This window comes from Opisthocomus hoazin, chromosome 1 (genome assembly GCF_030867145.1).
Source record: "Opisthocomus hoazin isolate bOpiHoa1 chromosome 1, bOpiHoa1.hap1, whole genome shotgun sequence".
Lineage (NCBI taxonomy): Eukaryota > Metazoa > Chordata > Aves > Opisthocomiformes > Opisthocomidae > Opisthocomus > Opisthocomus hoazin.
The window spans coordinates 102,025,051-102,045,323 of NC_134414.1; the positions used below are offsets into that span (position 1 = coordinate 102,025,051).

The window sequence follows — 20,273 nt, forward strand, 5'->3', positions numbered from 1 at the left end:
GTGAGCTGTTCCACCAGGTCTCTGTAATTGCAATGAGATCGTGGCCCTGTGACTGCACACAGACCTCTAGTTCTTCCTGCTTTTTCCCCATGCTGCATGTGTTGGTGTACAGGCATTTCAGAGAGGAGCATGCTGGTTTCCCTGGAGCGGTGGAGGAGGATCTGCCATAGCCATACCCACCCTTAAGGTTGTTGGTCTTCTGCTTCTCAATTTGGGAGGCAGCTAAGGAACATTTGTCACTGCTCTGGTTGGTCACATTTATTCCCCAGCCAGATGGGATGGCTTGAGCATTGTGACTTTGGATGCCGCCCCCCTGAGTCCTTCAGTTTAAAGCCTTCGGCACCAGGTTGGCTAGCCTGCTGCGAAAGATCCTCTTGCCTCTTCTAGACAGGTGGGTCCCATCCCTCCCTAACAGGTTATAATCATGTCCCATTGTCATAAAAGCCAAAACCCTCACGATGGCACCAGCCATGAAGCCAGGAGTTGATATTCATTATGCGTCTATTTCTGGTGATCCCTTTCCTCCAACTGGTAAAATGGAGGAGGAGATAACCTGGGCACCAGTGCTTTTTGCTTGCATGCCCCAGGGCTTTGAAATCTTCCTTAATTCTGCCAAGGTTCCGACTTGCAGTGTCATTTGTGCCTACGTGAAGAGTAACAGTGGATATTAGCTTATGCCCTTTACAAGTTGTGGCACCCTCTCGGCCACATCTTGGACTTCAGCTCCTGGAAGGCAGCACACCTTGCGTGCCTCCCTGTCAGGGTGTTCTGGTTTGGCTGCGGCCGGCAACAAAAGCGCTACACGGCTGCCCCTCCCCGTGCTGGGGTGCGGAGGAGAAGGGAAAGCAGCAGGCAGAAACTGGTGGGTCGGGATAAGGGCAGTTTAACAGAACAGCAAACAAAGAGAACAGGAACAACAACGATACAGATAAGGGGAGTACACAAAACAAACCACAGAACAGAGCCGCTCTCTCCTGGACCGCCGCTGCGCGCTCCCGAGCTGCGAGTGAGTTCCCGCTGCCCCGCTCCCCCCCACCGGAACCCAGCATGACCGCACATGGTATGGAATACCCTGCTCTGTTTCGCCAGGTGGGGTCAGCCCGCCTGGCTGTGCCCCTTCCTGGATTCTGGTGAAAATTAACCCTGTCCTGGCCGAACCCAGGACACAGGTCATCTCTCCCTGAGGCAGATGGGTGCCTCAGTGCCCATTAACAGGGAGTCACCCACCACAAGCACCCGTTGTTTCTTTTTATGGTACCCGCTGTATGGTGGTGGTGTAGTTTCCTCTTATAGACCTTGCTCCTGGGCGTCTGTAGCTGTTAAAGCTTCATATTTGTTTTTGGTTGTGATGCTGGAGGGTGGAGGCTGGAGCGGAGTCCTGCTTTTGTGGGTCACCATAGTCCAAGGTGCCTCATTCTCCATGGTGGCCACCACAGTGGTTCTGAAACCACTGTTACCTGTCTCCATCTTGGCTCTTCTAATAGTGCATGTTCTCAGCATGCTGTATTTTTTTCTTTTTAGCATAAATTAAGAGTCAGATCTGTTTGGTGTGTCCTACTAGCCTGCAGATAGACTACAGAAAATTTAAATCTTCTGCTTACAACTTGTAACACCTACTTCAAATGTGCTTTGCCCTGTCTCTGCTCTGGTTCTAGGACTCCTCCTCATCTCCTTGGCTTACTTGCATGCCTGTGGTTCTACTTTTTCTGCAGGGCTGAGCCTTCCTGTCTTCAGCTGTCAAAGACTCCACTTCAGGAGCTCTTCCACCTGCTCCACTTGTGGAGAGGAAGGAATAATAAATGAGAGAGGAAGCCCCCCTGTCCGCTGCGTCCCCGCTGTGCGCTGCCGGGCCCTGACTGTGCTGGCTGGGAGAGCTCGTTCTCCCGTAGCTGTTTGGTGCTAATTGGCCAAGAAGTTGAAAGCAGTTGCAGCCTCTCCGTGCGCGGAGCAGCAGCACAGACCCCATTAGTTAGGAGTTTTTTCCTGTAAGCCGCATGTGCCTCCTAAGATGCCATTTATCCATCTGTGGCCTAAAGACAACATAAATAATCTCTCTCGCACATGCAAGTGTTGTTCATGTTCCCAAGCTTAAGCATAAAGCTTAGGCACCTCCTGTTGCTTGCACAGGACAGGCCACAGGTGGTCCAGAATGATGCGTTTTGCTTTTTGCGATATAAATAAATCTGTTACTGCAGAAAGCTATGAAAAATGAACCTTTTGTATTACACTTGACACTTTAAAATAAAAGGATTAAAAAGATTGACATTTGGACTGACTTGCATGCTACCCTTTGCCTTTTGTGATTACTTGAAAATGTCTTTAATTGAAATTTGATGCATTTTTAAATGTTCTTAAATGCCCTCACCTTTGTATTTTTTCATCCTTCCCAAACATCCTCTACAGAGGGCTAATCACTTGTTCTCTGAGTGACTGGCATGATTGAAGGGATTATTATGTGGAGATGCTGTGTATTGGGTGAGTAATAATGGGGAGGCTGTTGTGCTGCCAGATGGAGTAGGAATGGAATGGTAGCGCAGTGAAGAGGGTGCTGTTGTTCAGGGCTTGAGTAAGTTGTGATCTGCCTACTTCCCTTCTCTGCCATTCCCCCCGACGAAGGTTTCATCTCTTGCTTGCATCTTCCCTCTTGCTCACTCCTTTATTTGGTAGAAGTTTTTATTTGCCACTTCTGCGATGGTGCCCAGTGTGCTCTTTAGAACTTTATTCAGCGGTTGTTGTGCTTGGTTCATAGATTTTTGTTTTGTTTTGCTGTTCTCCTTGTTTCCTCTCCAGGGGAGTTTCTTGTTCGTGGTGACATGCTGTTTTGACAGGGGTTTTTCTACAGTGTATGTTGGGGTTTTATGTATATTAATGAAGAAAAATGTAGAAATGTGTGCACCTTTCCACATACCCTTTGTTAATAATATACTTTTTCTAACAAAGATTAATTCTATTCTTTGGGACCACTGCTTGAAAAGATCCAGTTTTTGGTGGAAAGAAGTTTTTCTTGCATTGCGAGGTATTCTTGTTGGCTGCAGTTCTCACACTGGTTTATTCTGGCAATTTAAAGATCTATGATCAGGCCATTGAATGCTTTAACCTTTAAACAAAGATCGATTGCGTAAGTGACAGTGAAATGGGAGACATGGGTGTGCCCCATTCATGCCAAACCTGAAAAAGGAAGACAGTCAACTTTTTAGTGTTAAGGAACTGTGTTTTTAATGAAAAACTCTTGAGTGACTTTATGTCCTGGATCACTATGTCCGTGCCTTTATGCAGGCTCAAGTTGGTTGCATTTTGGAAACTATGTTGCCTGTAAAACTGCTGAAGTTCCTTCTAAGGGTTTGCATTAATATATACTTGAAGTTGATGATGTCTGCTACTATAAGCAATATAGGAATTGATCCTTCATCTAAAGGCCTGAGTCATTAGAGCTTCAGTTGAAGAGTCAGATACTTAACCGAAACACCTCATCTTCTGTAGACTGAATCCTGTGGAGTACAGCATGTTGTTCATCAATAATAAAAGCTTTGCAACAAACGCCTGAAATGTGTATCATTCAGTTATTTCTATCATTATTTCATTTTAAATGCAAACCCTACAGTATCTATCATAAGGAGATCTTCGAATGTGTTTGTAGGAATCGCATACAGGAGCTGGTTTATGAATGGGACCAGTAGCCTTTGAACTTCCTGATGTGAAATGCTGTACTGCACATCTGTTCTTTTGGAGTACTTCGTCCCATTTCAAATCTCTGGTGATAGAATTTGCACTTCAGTGGGTTTGTAAAATGCTTTCTCTGACAGTTTGCTTGTTTAATGATTTTTGAATTTTCTCTGTGTTTCTGAGAGACAGCCATGTTTTTAGTGCTAAGAGATACTGATTTAGTCACTCTGAAAGGTAGTGTGGGCGCAACACAAGATAAATGCCAGGTCAAAGATTTGGGTTCCATACAGTTGAATTCCACTTGCATGGCATAATTTTTAGTCTACAAATGGGCATTTATTAAGAATAAGATGGCCATTAGCTATTTTCTGTAACGTTTGGGACTGCCAAATGTAATAAACAGTATAAGAGTAGTGAATTGTGTGGTGTAAGCTGCTCTTCTGCTGCTGCCCCGCCCCCCCCGTTGTTTTTTGGTTGTTTTTTTTTTTTGTGTGTTTTTTTTTAATCTGAGAAGTGTAGCTGGTTTAGACGATTGGCCTTTGGAAGTAGGTGTGTTGGGGATGTGTATTGCTTTTCGTAAAGTGTAGTGACTCATTTTTGAGACAGTTTTGTGATTAAACTCATAAAATTCTATACTTAATCATGGTTTCAAGATGAGGATGCTATTTTTTGGTTTTAATTTATTTCATGATTTTACCCTGTGCTGTTAAAATTGAAATCTATACATCTTTAACCTTTATTATTTTTTTCAAATCAGAGTTACGTATTAAGGAGTTAGATGTGACTGGTTGTAGAAGCCCATGCTATTGAGCACTGTTCTGTGTATGGTTTGAATTGGTGGCTTGTCGTCCACAAGTATTGGAGTATGTGCATTAAGTAGTCAGAGTGCATGGGAACTAAAAGGTATGCCCAGCAGAAGGGGGGATATTGTATGTTTTCCAGCTGGGCATGGTGGAAAAGAGTATTTGCAAATCGTTCTGTTGGAAGGAATAGCAACATGCTGGAATTGAGTAGAACTTGTAACTTAGGCTATATTTGTTAGTGTTCAACCAAGACAGGTGGTGGTATGGCTGCAAACTCCGCAGTACCTTCCTCTAATGGATTGCATTCTTCTTTATCCAGTTGCTTTTTTTTTTTTAAATCAGAAAATCCACCTTGTCTACACAGAGTCATACTGTAGTTGTGGGTGGGGAAAGGATAGTTAGAAACAAGTTCTCCGCATATAGGTGGAAGCTTAGTCTGTTACTCTGCCTCTGTCCTGCTGTGAATCATCATGGTGACTTCCGGCTTAGAAGTGAGGTTGACTGTGGAGCCTGATACTAAAGGCACTTGCTATGAGTATGGACAACTCAGGTGTACATCTGTGTTTCAAATTTGTCAAAGCCCTGAATCCTGGTCTTTTGGATCCTAGATGAATGTCCTTAATAGATGGTTTTAATGTTTTTTTCTTTTGTGAATTTTTTTTTGTGAATTTTTTTGTGCACCTCCCCCTGCCCCTGATAATAGAACTGGTTCTGACCTGCTGTACTTGTACTGTGTCCATTGAAGCAGGCTCTGTTTTCTAGTTCAGTAGTATCCCTGAAAATACATAGAGGTACATATAGAATTGATTTTAAGCTTGGTACAGGCATGTTTTTCCATTTAGTATCTGTTAATCTCTGTCTCTATATTGGATGTCTAATTTGATAGGGTTTGGGAAGCATTACGCAAGAAGGAGGTCTTCTGTCTGGCTCCAGGGGAATATTAACAAAAGCAGTCTGTGTTGACAACCTGCATGGCTATTTGCCCTGCAGCTACAGGGTTCTGCAGGATGTGTTGCCTGTGAAAATTCAGCGTGAAGTTTTACTTACCAGAAGACTCTGTCAAGTTCCTGAGCACTGTTTGAGTGTATTACCATTTTACTTGGTGTTTAGCGCATATTACAAATATAAATGCACACTAGTAGCTAAAATAGTTTGGACTTGCACTTTGTAGTACATAAATGCCAATTCTGAAATGTGCATGAATGTAGCCCCCACACCTGTTACTGCTGTGTAGCGCAAGTAGACCTGATTTCTTTCCTGAAATGAGGTATACCAGCTCTTCCATTCAGAAGTGGTACTGATCGTTAGTTGTGTGACGGTATCCAGAGGGCTGTAGTCCTCTTATGTTCGCATTGCAATTTTTTTTTGTTCAGACTGCCACATCAGGTGGGAAGGGGGAGGGATAGTCTGGGTATTTGCAGACGTTAGCAGTGAAGAACTACAGCTCTTAATGGGTATTACTGTGGCGCTTTTCAAGGTGTTTACTGGGTATAAGATTCTCCAAAATATTTTTCTGTGCAAGCTGTTTTTCATGCACATGTGATTATGTTCCAGTGTTTCTCACTTTTATATGTGAGCGGCATCCCCATTGTCTAAGCATAATTAAGCAGCCACAAGAGGGGTATATATGAATGACAGTGGAAAAAGGAACATGGTAATGTGGAGGGGTACCTGTATGTGAGATTTCAGTGATGTGATGGAAAATCTTTGTGGGGCACCCTTCCTGGTATACTGGCTATGCTAACTTTAGAAGTTACCAGCATTCTGAGACTCTTTGATATAATGGTATTTCAGTATTTGAAACCAGTTTCCTCCCATTTAGATGTTTTTTTATCCTTTGTGTCTTAATGTACCTTTACCAATTTTATGTCTCCTGTGGTGCTTAAAACTCCATACTTCCCACCCTATTAGCATTGGTTTTTACACTTTCTTCGTGAAAATTCCTGACCCATTTTCATCTCCATTCTTCTAAAATAAATCTTTGTTTCCTTGTATTTTCAGAATAGGCTACCAAGAATATTTATTTCTGAAAATCAGGCCACCTCTGGTGCTTGAACCCTTTTGGAACTGAACTTCAGACTGAGCAATTGGTGGTAGTTTTCTAATATTTTATAATAGTTGCTCTTCTGTATCACCTTGTATTCAAACAACAGCACAGAAAATCATTCTGTTTAGTCTGAAACTTAAGGTGTTTTTACAAATACATATTTGTTGTGTCAGTCTTGATAGATATTTTCTTATGCGTATGTATGTACGTTGTTCTCTGTTTAATACTTTTTTTGCAAGCTCCTTTATTCATTGCTTTATTGTCGTCTTTATGCCTGCTAGCTGATAGTCAGTGTTAACATTTCCGAAGACTTGTGTCCGAATCAGGAGATCTTCGCAGAAGTGACAGTTACTGAGATATAAACTTTGGGTTTTTTTCTTAGGTAAAACAGATGGCTGTTAATGAAGACTCTGGCTTTAATTGGTCTTTATTTATTTTTTTTTCCTTTCCGTGTGGGTTTTGATTGTATTTCCAAAGTTATTTACCTAATGAAATCTAAAACAGCTATTCATTTGATGTATGATGTCTTCACTGAAATCTAGATGAAAATCTGTAGCCTCCTAGATAGAACTGGTTTAACATTTTCAAAAAAGATAAGTATCAAAGTTAGCTATCTATATGGTCTGAAGTGTGACATGCTTGCACCTCAGTTGTGATGTTCTGTGTTGGTGTAGTTAAGAATTGCTAGAATAAAATCAGATTTAGTAGTCTTAAATTTTAATATGTGGTTAACTATTCATTAGCTCTAGAACAATTGCTAAGTTAAGGTGCTGCAATTCTACTTGAAATAGAATTATTATGGTAAAAATAACAAAAAATGTTCCTATATTCTCAAACAAAACCCAACCATTTCAGTTGCCTGTGAAAAATGTACTGCTACTTTAAAAAACAAGTTTTTGAGAAAAAAGAAGCATAACTATGCAGGATTTGGTAAGATGAAGTTCTATAGAAAATTTGTCATAATCTCCTAAATCTTCAGGTTATAAAACGTTTTCAGGGACAGAATAGAGAGCATTCTGTTTGCTGATAGTTTAAATTTTTTTTTTAATTTCCTGTATAATGTAGGTGTGTCTGTACATACATACACATCTACATTTGTAAGTATCTCTTACTGTATTTAAAAGCAGTAACCGGGGAGTAGAGGGTTGCCTCTTACGGGGGATATCAGAATTAATGCAGAGTGATTCACTATATTAACTCGAGTCAACAAATTTTTCATCAAAATGCGATTGGTTATGGACACTGTTGGCTGAAAATGACTAAGCTTCCTGTATTTTTTTTCAGGAAGCCTACACTACTCCACTGGGTTTACACCTGTCTGACAGAAACCACTTGCAAAGGATGTCTTGTAGCTGATATTAAGTGTTCTTTGTTCAGTGGTGGCAGGTTGGTCCCCTGTCTGCCCCACCATGTCACTTTTTTCCAATTCTCATTGATTTGCATATATTCTATTTTATATCCTGTTCTGCAGATCTGTGCCTTTTATGAAGCAGTATCCCTCATTTTTCAATGATAATTGACTTCAGGAAGAATTATTTCTAAGTTACTAGTGTCTCCTATTCTCCATCTGATTGTAGCATTTGTTTTGGTGATATTAATTCTCTGCAGTAGGTTTCGAAACTGTTGAATTTTTTATTTTATTGTTTGTTTCTTACAGTGATAGTGTGTTTCTTTCACTCTAGTTCCTAGAACGTTTTTATGCTGTTTACCTTTCAATTAGTTTTCATGTTAATTTTTCCTTGTAAACGTAGCAACTTTGACCTTAGTTCTGCTGATTGCTGCTTCATCTTCTCTCTTCTAGATTATACTGAAGATGTAACTTTTTTTTTTTTCAAATGATGCTTATGGTAGAGAAGTCCTAGGCCACAGTAGTGGCTTTTAAAGAAAATTCATCTCAATTGTTATCGTCAAGTTATGCTTGTAGGTAACATGGGCAGCTGCTTTTCTTTTACATTGCTTGCAGTGTTTATTCCTGTGGCCTGCTGCATGAAGCAGTAACAATAGGAAAACAAATTAGCCAAAATTGATGATACATTTCTTCAGAAATGCATGAGGAGGATCAGTTTCCATTGTTCTGTACTACTTATTGTCCCTGAAATGATACAGACTTTGATCTTAAATACTATTAGCAGATTAGAGTAACTTCCCAACAGTCCAATATGCCATAACAATTTTGCAAGAACAAAGTTACTGAAGAGCCCAGTTCATGTTTTCACTTCTTGAAGCCTGAGTCTTTTGAGGCATGAACATGTTTGTGTCTGGCACGCTGTACTTCTAATGCTCTCGCTGAGGCTTTTACATAACATAGTCCGTATACGAAATGCAAGGAGAGTGAACTTGTGCTGAGACAGAAATTTTATAACGCAGTATGAGCTTCACAAACATAGCGTATAAAGAAGCTTTGAAAGCTGTAGTGGGAATTGATATTGAGTAAGAAAGTAAGGGAATTTAAGAGTATTGTGCCATCCATGTGTAATATGAGAGCCTTCAGTGGAGGATCTGCTGAATTAATATAGGTTATCTTCAATCAAATATGAACTGTATGCTTTTCTGTGCAGAAGTAAATGAGATGTTCTTTTAAGTCATCTACAGCCCAGGAGGTGGTGTTTATCTGCCAGTCATTGATGGGGGCAAAAAAATAGTTTAACTGCTGAAGAATTCAGACTAGTCTTTTTTGTTTCTTGCTTAGCTGAAGCGAACCTTGTTCACACTTCTGTTGCAGAGCAGGAGCTAGGACTGAATCAGGAGGTTCTCAGGACGGTAGCTGCTGTCACTGTTCCTAGAAAATCACGTGTGCATTTTGGTGAATTGTGGCATGGAGAAAGGAATGGAAGAGAAGCCTTTCAGAACATTCTCTTATGATACTGAGGTGGGGAGAATGAGCCCAGCACATATATAAACTTCTGCTTTTGTGGTATGTAGATATCCCTCAGACTGATCGGTAGTAGATAGCATAATCATCACTTCAGTGTCCGGCACTGTCTGCGTAATTACTTTCTTTTCCAGAAGGGTAAGATATCCCATAAGACCTAATTAACATTACATTTCTAAGCATTAGTGTGGTATGTATTTCATTTGTAAAGAGTCCACTGATGTGTCTCTCTTCGTGTTTTCTCACATGGAATTTTTTTCTTGCTTCCAGTTCCCATTACCTGCTTGCAGAGCCCACCCATTCAGGTTACTGCTTTCTAGAGAAACAAGAAATAAGAAGCAGGAACTGTTTGTTCCCCTTCCCCTCGCCGATGGAAGGCTTGTCTATATATACAGTAGTGTTTTCTGTTGTGAACTTTAAGGTTCTAGGAACATCTTTAGGCTTTGAATTTGACATTTTACACGTTGTCTGCATTAAACCACTGTAGTTTTCTTGAACAGTTTATTTATTACCTAGTAAAATTCAAATAATTTATTTCACTGTACATTACTGCCCAGCTGTTGCCATGATAACAATTTAAATTGCTGGTTTTTTGTTTTCTGTAGTTGTCAGTGTGTTCTCTATGTTTTAAATAAAAATTTGCTGACTCAATGCCCTCCTCTCTTTTCGTATCGTTAATACATTAAAGAATTAATAATTACCATTTTGTCATGTTGTGCCATTTGGTCCCACTACTTTCATCTTAGTCAGTCGTGCTTGTCACGAGTAACAAAGGACATCATTACATCATCTTATTTAGAAACTATTGAAAAAAGCTATATTGATTTTTTTTTTTGTGTTTTCTTTTTAGTATAATAGTCGAACAATGATTTGAATTTGTGCTGTAAAATATAAATAGTGGCAACCAGTGATAATAGTAAAGTTTTTTCTTCATATTAGTTGAAGTATAAATAACATCGCCCTTCCTTCTCATTTATGAAGTAGAGCTGTAGTATCTATCAGTGACTTCTAATACAATATTCAGAATTTTGGTTTTATCTGTTGGATTGTTATTTTTTTTTGTTATTGTGTATTCCCAACTCTAGGGTCTTCTTTTCTTGAGAAGACATCTTGTTCATAGTAGCCAAACCTGCCATTTGCTTTATGGGGTTGGCGTTGTTTGGTTTGGGGGGCAGGGAGGAATGTTCTCACAACAGAGGAGAAAAATATTCTAGTTACTTTCCCTTTGGTATAATAAGTAGTGAACATACAGTGATTTGGTAGTGCATTTTGAAGATTATAGTGGAACTATTTTTTCCCTTTTGTGAACACATACGTTTTGCTAGCTTTTTCCAAGTTGACACGTACATGAAGCCTTTTTCTTCTTCACTATATTGTATTTAAACGTGTGCTAAGAATTGGTGGTTGAATTTGTGAAATCAGAATGCCCCCAGTCACAAACCATGATGTCGCAAGAGGGGGTTTGTGACTGTTGTGTCAGAAGTGTTGACAGTAGTGTATTACTTCAGTTAAATTTTAGTAAAGCAAACAACAGGAGTCTTGTTACTTTTTTCATATCATGTAAACCGGCTTGTTTTGCTGCAGCCATTCCTGTGTTTGTGTCCTGCCTCTGCTCTGGCTGCCACCCTGCGAAGCAGCTGTGGTTGATTATTTTGCCAAGTTCCTAAATTCTTCAGGTTTCCCTTTTATCTTCATGAAGCCTTGAACAAAGGGAAGGAAGTGTACGACGTTGTGTAGCAATCTTCCTTTTCATTTCAGGGTCTTTCTGGTTAATTTGTCAATACTAGCAATTCTGAAGGCTGGCTCCATTGAGTGCACTTACAAGTCCATACGATGTGGAGAAATAACAATAACTAAAAACCTGAGGGGTTTTTAGCTTCCTTAGAATTCTTAGTATCTCAGGGTGATTTAAACTGGTTGCGTAAGTGGTGCCATAGATGGCCTTTGCCGTTACAGATCCACTGAAATTAGATCTTTTGGTTATTCTTTCAAAGAAACCATATACAGATACGTGTAGTTGTGACCTCCTCTTCAGAATGCTTTGCATCTGTTTGTTCAACTAAGACAAATTCTTATCTCTGCAGAAAAATACTTGTTCCTTTCTAAAGACGTTTGTGGAGGGGTTTGATGGGGAAGAAAGTGTCTTGACCAAAACCAGAGTTGGATAGACCATTTTGTCTAGCTGAATCTGCTCTGGCTACTAGGGAGAATGAGAGCCACGTAGTGAGCAGTCTGCTGGTCCTCCAGAGACTCAGGAGGCTGGCTTTGGTGCTCCTGACAAGGAAGTAAAGGTCGCTCTTAGTTTCTGTTTCATTTTGTTAGAAAGTGCTAGAAGACTTTTAAAAATGTGTGTGGAACAACTTTCACAATTTAAGTTTGCATAAATAGAAGTGTTTTCCTGGTAATGTTGCAAATAAGTTAGAGATCAACTGAGAGGGTGTACTTAATGGTGTAGCTGAATTGCACTTAAAGTAACCGTTAACTGTAAGTGAACTGTTACTTAAAGGGGAAGTGCTGTTTTGCAGCTCTGGTCTTCTATGCCTTGCCTTGTGCTGGCGTTAATAAGATGGCTTAGCAGTGTCTTCAAAGTGTATTCTAAGGCAAAGGGAGAATGCCCTGTTCAGAATTGGTATGAGTTGCGTGAAAGACTTGGGCCCCTAGCTTTTTGTATTCCTACTATATGTAGTGCTTCAGATACTTGTGATACATCTTTTAATAAGGATTTACTTAAAAAGGGGCTGGGGACATGTTGAGGGTCCCAGGATGCTTAGCTGTTTACGTGTATGTGATTTATAATTTCCTTGAGCATCCTGTGTAGAAAAATCCTGTTATGTTTGTTCGTAAAGTCAAGTTCCCTCTAAATACCTGTAGCCATCTAATTAAGGAAAGTTTCCCCTCCAGCAGTTTTTGTAAGCTACCTGTTGTGGTAGCGGTTTCGATATGCTCTGAAGAGTGACTGAATCATAGAAGACAAACTAATTGAAGAAAATGTCACAGTGTGAATATTCTCTTCTGCAGCTGCAGCAGGTATTGTGTATCCTCAGAAAATGGAAGGCCTATCTGCAAATTAATCTGTAACAGCAACGTTAGGGGCACCAGCAAAAATCATGTTACGATTTGTAGAAATCCAGAGATGAGACCAAAAAGCAGGTAGACGAAGCAAGGCACAAACCCCGTGATTCTGCATTAAAATATTTGCAGATTGGAATAGGTTCAGCAGATGAGCCTGAATGCTGAGAATCGCATCACACACACATAGTAATTTTAAGAAACTCACTTTGGATTTGTGTGCTTTGCTTCTGATTCCAGGGATCATATTCTTTAGATTGAGAGTTGGCTGACTCCAAGAGGTATTCATAGTGGTGGAAATAAAATTGAAGGAGTAGTACCTTTGATTAACTGTCAACAGAATTCCAGTCCTGCCAGTGCAGTTTGCTAAGGCAAAATGCACAGCGTGCATGAACAATTCTGCAGCAGTTCTTTGATGCAGAGGCAAATGCACGTCTTGATTTAATGTCTTCAGAATGTGGCCAAATAGCCACAGTTTGAAATACGTAATTTAAATGGTTTTATTAAATGAATTTAATACCACACATAGCCTAATAGATTTAATATATGTGTTACCATTTTTGCTGCTGTTTTTCAGCAGCATAGATTTGTTTTTATTCATCAGAACTGTATTTCTGAAAACAGACACAAAATAAGGATATTCTGAATGTGGAAGTAGGCGAAAGCATATGCAATACATCTCGAGCTTGGGGTACAAACTGAGACCCACCCACTCATTTGGCCACATGTATGGCTTTGTATCCATTGAGTACAGCAAGGCTGATCTTATTATGGGTTACGATTTAAGAAAACAATTTAAAAACTAACATAGCAAGATAAAAATGTCAAATTAAAATACAGTTTAGATCAGTAATTTGGATTCTCCACAGGTGTTTTTGAACTGTTTCTTAACAGTTCCTCATTTTACTGTTGTAATTTCTCATTACCATGATTAGTACAAGTGTACACAAAGTAAATCACAAATATGGGCAAGACAACTAATTTAGTATTTGGACTTAAGTATTACAGGATGGATTGATCTTTTTTCTGCTTTAGAATTTCCAGTTTTAATAAAATGACTTAAATTACAGTAATCAAAGACCTTAATACTTAAACTGAAATGACGAGCTTCATTATTAAAATGAAACTGTTCATAATTGCAACCAGTTTTAAAACATAGTCAAACCGTGAGTTAGTGAAAGTTGTGCATTTAACCAGCTGGAATTAGAATTCGTTTGATGTCTGTCAGGCTTTTGAGAACTGTTAGGTTTACTGCTGCTGCAAAGGACCTTCCCTCCCATTTAAGTTTATTCGTCTGCTTCATTCTGATGGCTAGTATGTTCAAAATTACGAAACTGGAAGTTCAGAAAGTTGGGAAACCAGTTTATTTATTTGTTTGTTTGTTTGTTCATTCCCAAAGTGTAAATAGGGTCATGAGGTAGGAATGTAATAGATTAAAGATCATCACCATTGTGGTGAATAGAAGGTATCAGTTCAGTTTATTAAAAATGCGTTTTTGCAGCACGGAGCATACTTTGATCGTGTGTGCTGCTTAAAAACTTCTGGGGCAACTTTTCTCAAAATAAAAGTCGTTTCTAGTTGGATTCGTGTTTCTAGCTTTACTTAGTCTACAGTAACTGTGTAGTAAGTAGAAGGTAGTAAACTGTATCTTATGACATGATAGAGGTAAATGAAAAGAATCAGATCTTGGTAAGTATATGCTAAGGTATATAAATTGCCTAAGCAAGCATGTTGAGGTAGTATATTCTTCAGTTTAGCAAAAGCTAGTGAAACAACTGGTAGAATGAAATAACAGAATCCTTTAGAAAAAATTAACACAGAACAAGAATAAAATCAGAGAGGTTTCTTTCTTGCAGATTTGAAGAATAAATTTTTTTTTTTTCATTTTTTTTAAGTTAAAAATCATCATGTATGTTAGAGGTTTGTTTTGTGTTTGGGAAATTGAATGTTTCTGGAGTCCACAAATAAACCAGAGAATTGTTCATTTGCTTTCAATTTGCATTCGAATCGGTGAACTTGTAAATACTGTTCCATTTGAAAAGTAATAAAGTAATGCTAACTACAAGCTACTGAGAGTGTTCGTAAACTTCTTGCCTTGCAGAGTAACAAGAAACTTTATTATTTCTCAAAAAGTGTATAGAAAATGTATTACTTGCTTTAGTTAAATACAGAATTTTGAAAACCTTGTATTTCTTTTCCCAGGCTGTTCGCTGCTATGAATCGCTAATTTTGAAAGCTGAAGGAAAGGTCGAGTCTGATTTCTTTTGTCAGTTAGGTCACTTCAACCTCTTATTGGAAGATTATCCAAAAGGTAAGGATTTTTAGTACTTCTGATAAATGTCATTGTGGGATTGTCATTTGATGTAGGTGATGCAATAGAATGAAAAGCATTGGGATAACTCACTGTTTTCTCAGTTTGTACTGTATTTCAAAGCCTATAACAGAGTAAGACTGATGTCTTTATGAAAACAGTTGTATTCTAACTTCCCATTATTCCTTTTTTTTGTAATTGAAAAAAACAAACCAGAACACTACTGGTTCAGGTAGGAATATGAAGTTTGTTTAGTTTATACAATAGTACCACACTGCCTACTTCATTTTCTGATTCAATATTACATGACTGTACAAACAGTTGAACCCATGCCTCTGAAGGTTTCCTATGGGGACTGGGAGACATGGGTGCATAGGGTAAGAGCCTGTCTTAGTGCTTTCATGTGTGTCCAGATTCTCAACTAGGCTAAAAGTGTTAATTCAGAAGCAAAAATCTGCACTTAGTGTTTCAAGTTCTGTTTTAACTACGGAGTAGAAGAATGGGTGCAGGGGTTTGGGGGTGAGCGGCTGGCTGGGTTTTCTAGGTCTCTGCTTCATCAGTCTTTGAAATTACTTAAGTGTTTTTTGCCATCGTTGCAGCCAGTGAATATAGAAGCTTATGCACACTTGTGCTTTGTTGCTTGTGGGTCAGTAGAGTGCTTTTTTGGTAGTGGTGTGGATTCCCAAAGATATTCTGCTGTGTTGCTGACAGAGAGAGACACAGGGCTAGATCTTTGGCTCGTCCTGTTTCCACCTCATGTGACACTGGGTGTCAGGCCGAGTGTTAGGTAGCTGCCTGCCTTTCAGTGATTGTGGGAGGTATGGATGAGTAGAAAGCCTTTTTGGATCTTGCTCTACCTAACTGATTAGAAACAGGTCAGAATATTGAACTTTTTTCCTGGAATGTCTTTTCTCATTGTTACTGCTTTTTAGTTTTAGTATGAACACAGTTCTGTTTGACTTTGTGTACGGAAACAAATAACAACCCCATCCCGAAAATGTCTACTCCCACCCCACCCTTTTTTTCCAAACACACAAAAATGCTGGTTTACAGCTACCTTGTTGTGGGTCAAAAGCACTGCGTAGTGATTCAGGCTAGCTGTGGACCATTTCTTAACAGTGTGTCTATATGTCCACTTGTTCACTGTATCTAACATACAACAGTGTGAGTTAGGTTCCTGTAAACCTACCTCGCCTTCGTTTTTTAGGTGACAAGTTTAGATTTGATATTACTAGGGATGAATTTGCATTTACCTAAATTCAGTATGGAAGTTCAGAAGGCTTTGAGTGATTGAGGCATCTGTCTCTTTCTGTTGAATGTATGGGGAGCTTAGGGACCTCAGTACCCATAACGTGTACCAGCATCTTAGGAACCCACAACTTGTATCTACATCCCATCCAGCTGGTGTAATATAACCACTGGTGTTTCCAGTTTCAGAGATATGGGAGAACCTGAAGGGAACATGGCAATATGCTGGCTATAGAATTTCCTGGAGAATGGTCTGATCACGTGTTTTTTATTATTTTGTGTTATTCATTTTATTTTTCAAAGAAAATTCAACCACTCCCTCTGCAAACAAATTATACTTGTTTCTGATGAGCCTAATACAACTTGGTGTGGTGTGTGTGCAGTATGGTTTACTGCATATGTTTTATTTTGCAAAAACAGCGCAGCATTGTGGGCTGAACTGTATTAACTCTGCTGTTGAGTTGATAATGACTAGACATTGCTACGGCTCAGAGGCGGGGTTTACTGGTGGGAGTCTGTTTTGTGCTGTTTATATAGTTTTAAGAACAAGCATAAAAAAATACAGATGATGGTTGAAAACACCGGTTCTCCAGAACTGGAAACAAGTATGAGAACAACTGTGTGGGGAAAAAGCATTTAGGCATTAAAAACCTGAATTAAAATACTTAGTATTTTCTTAGATGCCTGTGTAAAGTCACATCTCTGTCATGAAAGAAGTCTCAAGTAGTGAAAGAACTTTGTTAGTGATGAATTATAGAAAAAAAAAATGAGGTGTATCTGTATTTTCAAGGAAATGGAGTAGTAGTGAAAATAATACTGGAGGAATTTGAAGTGATAGGAAAAGGGAAGTTAAAGGTTTTTTTTTTATGAAGTGAGGGACAAATGTTCACAACAGTTGTTGAACTCCAGTACGAAAGATCATAAAAGTACTATGCACAACGTAAAAAGACATGTGTTCTATAGTAAATTTACTGCTCTTATTTAAAAGAAGTAGAATGCTGGTGTATTGCTTTATAAATTCAAAAAGAAATTCGATTCCACTCTGTAAATTCTGTTACTTTTAATTGTCATGCATTCTAATTGTAATTATAGTTAAATTTTAAATGCTTCGGGACTGAGAAGTAAAGGGAGTTCAGAAGTGTTGTGATCTCACTAATGTATATTTTACCCAATTTTTAAGTCCTGAAGTTCCAGAATTGTAAAATGCTGAAGCAGGATGATCTTCAGAACTATAAATCTGTTTAGTCTGAAGTTAGTCTTGGACAAAGTTGTGGAGAAGTTGACGTGTTTAATAAATTGGATGTAATTAATAAAATACCACAAGATAGCAGCATGACTAATGCTGCACAGCTCTCTTTTCCTTGGAAGCCTGTTATTTATTTAATTAAAGATTTTTAATAAATGTGTACACCTTGGTGTATAGTGTGGAAAGGTGTGCCCTTATTAAAGGCAAATGTCATAGTGTTCTTTGTGTAAAAACACTTGTAATACAGTTTGTGCAAAGCAGAACAAAATTGTTAGTTGGTTGCGTAAGTATGCTCGGTGATGAAGATAACGCAATGCTCAGTTGATAAGAGAGATGACTGTAGGACTCATAGCCCAGAAAAGAGGGACCTTGAGAAAGATTCATGGCAGGTTACTGCATGTCATTATTGGAACTAACCAGGCAAATACTGCCCTTGCTGCATGTACACAGGGAGTATCAGTTAGCGGCAGACTACCTTTGAATGTGGAGTAAGTTGATAGCTGGTGCCTTGCTGAAGTCTAAATACATCTAGCATATATATTAATATTTTAAAATGAAACCTATTAAATGTTGTTGTAATTTCTCTTGAAGTGCATTATGTTTTCTGTCACCTGTAGCCAGTGAAGTCCAGATTTAATGTGCTTTTTTTCATAAAGAAGTACACTTCTCCAGCAAGAGTCATGAGTTTACATCGGAAATTACTGGATGAGGTTTGTTCTTCTCTGTATTGTATCTGAGGTTAGACTAGAGTATCACAACATTTTTTCCTAGCATTTAAAATATCCGAAGCTGGTCTGCAGCTTGTTGTTTTCACAAAATGCAGTATGTTTGAATTGCTATTGTTAGCTAAAGGGTTTTCCCTGCAACCATGAAATTGAGTTGTCTTGTTAATTGCACTTTGCTACTGTTAGGAGAAGGTCCTAGGCAAGGTATCAACCTTTTTGCAGATTTTGAATACTGTGAGCCACTGACTTGTATTCAGACAATTATAACCAAAATGGATTGAGTCAGCTTAGCAACTATGTTCAAGGTGGTTTCTGTGCTCAGTTTTCATTGTCTTGATCATCACTGGTTAGAATTTGGTGCCAGGATTTCCCAAAATGAGAACGTTCACTCCGCCCAGTCAAAACTATTCTGTCTCCTCAGTAGCATTTTCTTAACTCTAATCTGATCTCTTCCTCCGTTTTCTTTTAACGAGGCAGCTACTCCCCAGATGTTTGATTGTTTCAGAGGTTTCCAAACCCGTTGTTCCCTGGGCGTGTCTTTAGTTCTTCCCCCCCCCCCCTCGTTACTGCTCTCTGCTTTGTGCTGGCACAGCTGAACGTGCAGCTGTGTGGGGAACTGATCCAACTGAAAAATAACCTAGCAGAAAAAAGTGATGCAATTGCTCCAGAATGTGAAACCTCAGCCTTGGATTTTGCCAGAGGAGGTTGATGAGTTGTCATGTAGGCTTTTGGATCCTGGCAGCATTGTGAATCCAGCTAGGACTCCGTGGCATATACCTGTAAACCTTGTTTGCTACTACATTCTTTGGAAGGGGCTGAGACTTTACCAAAATTTCTGTGCTGCTAATCTTGGAGGAAACTGACGCTACATCAGTAGTTGGAGATTTTTTGATTTGGTGGGTGAGGGTTTTTTTCTGTTCTTGTTGTTTTTTTTCTCCTCATGACTTTGGTTTCCATAAGGAGTGTAGACGGTGATCTTTAAGGTTTGGGTTCTAGTTGAATGCTGTTTAATGACCTCATGGACTCTGATATCATCTGTGTTTTCGTGGGGGATCTTTATTTTGTAGAAAGGCCATACATATTGGCTGTCTTCCAGTCTGTGACTTGGAGAACAGCTAACAGTTGCACAAGTGGAGACATACTTTTATCATTTGCCTCCTTGAATTGCTGTTCTCTAAGCAAAATTCCTGGAAGTAGAAGTAGATAATGCAATTAGTGAATAATTTGGGGAAAACATGCAATTATTCACATCACAGTTAATAAAGCACAATAAATACTGCGCTGAAATAATTCTTATTGCTACACTCAAGTGGTGATCACATTTTTTATGTAATATGTCAGAACAGTTTTAATAATAGTTACTTTGTAGATAGTGACTGCATTGTCAAAAGCAGTAATGTAAATAATGTAAGTAATTTGTAAGATAGTGTTAATTAGTCCAAAGGCAATTTTTAGCAATTGTTAGGCTAAAATTTAAAACAAAACTGAAAACAAATACAGAATGTTTATTGAGGTGCTCATTTATTGAGATACAGCCTAAAATAAAAAATGTAACTTTTTGATTCTTGTGTGAAGTACAACAACGTAGTGGTGTTCCTTTGTACTTAAAATTCCAGCTCTATAGATAGTTTCTTTGTAGTGGTTAATGTCTTAGTCTTTCAGGACTTTGAAGGAAAGTGTTGTCATTAAGGGAGCATTTCAATGCGCTGTGTTCTGAGGGACAGAGTAATACAAGTCATCTTATAAAATGTAAGGGAGAACTTCCCAGCATAGACAGAATTGTGCTAGTTGCTGCCAGGTTGCTGCTGGGCTGTGTTTTACTGATGAGTCCTGAAGAACTGGAATGGATTTTAAGCAGCATAGCAGTCTGAATGATTTGAGGAAGAGATGGCTGTGTTTCAAATAAGTGTGATGTTTAGATTTAAGGTTTTTTATTTCGTTGTTTGTAATTGTTAATAACTGGCAGAGACTGGGTTACTTCTATTTAGAGCTGTTTATTTCATCTTCATGATACTGTTATTAAATTTTGGGCAGTTTAATTTCAGGCAGTTCAAACCATTACGTGACGTTCCTATGGAAAGAAGTAAGAATGTTATCTTAAGCTTAGAACAGTACAATGTTCTTTATAAATAGTGTGTGGGGGGGGTAAGGATTAGTGGTAGAATATTGTTATTATAGAATAGAGCTGGACCAAGTTTTTTGGCTGGTTGTCTGAAAATTTTCATTTTGGGCCATGTTCTAAATAAACACTTAATTGTTTAAAAGTAATTCTGTGGAATATGCTTTTTG

General features: G+C 38.8%; 1 protein-coding gene across 15 annotated transcripts in view; it reads left to right on the top strand.

Moving 5' to 3' along the window:
• Positions 1 to 20,273, top strand: part of KDM6A (lysine demethylase 6A) — a 171,390-nt gene that overhangs the window by 26,222 nt on the left and 124,895 nt on the right. For all 15 annotated transcript variants that reach the window (XM_075430978.1, XM_075430989.1, XM_075431023.1 and 12 more), the window contains exon 3: positions 14,657 to 14,765. In XM_075430978.1, the coding sequence (XP_075287093.1) occupies positions 14,657 to 14,765 (109 nt within the window). The remainder of the gene's footprint in view (positions 1 to 14,656; positions 14,766 to 20,273) is intronic.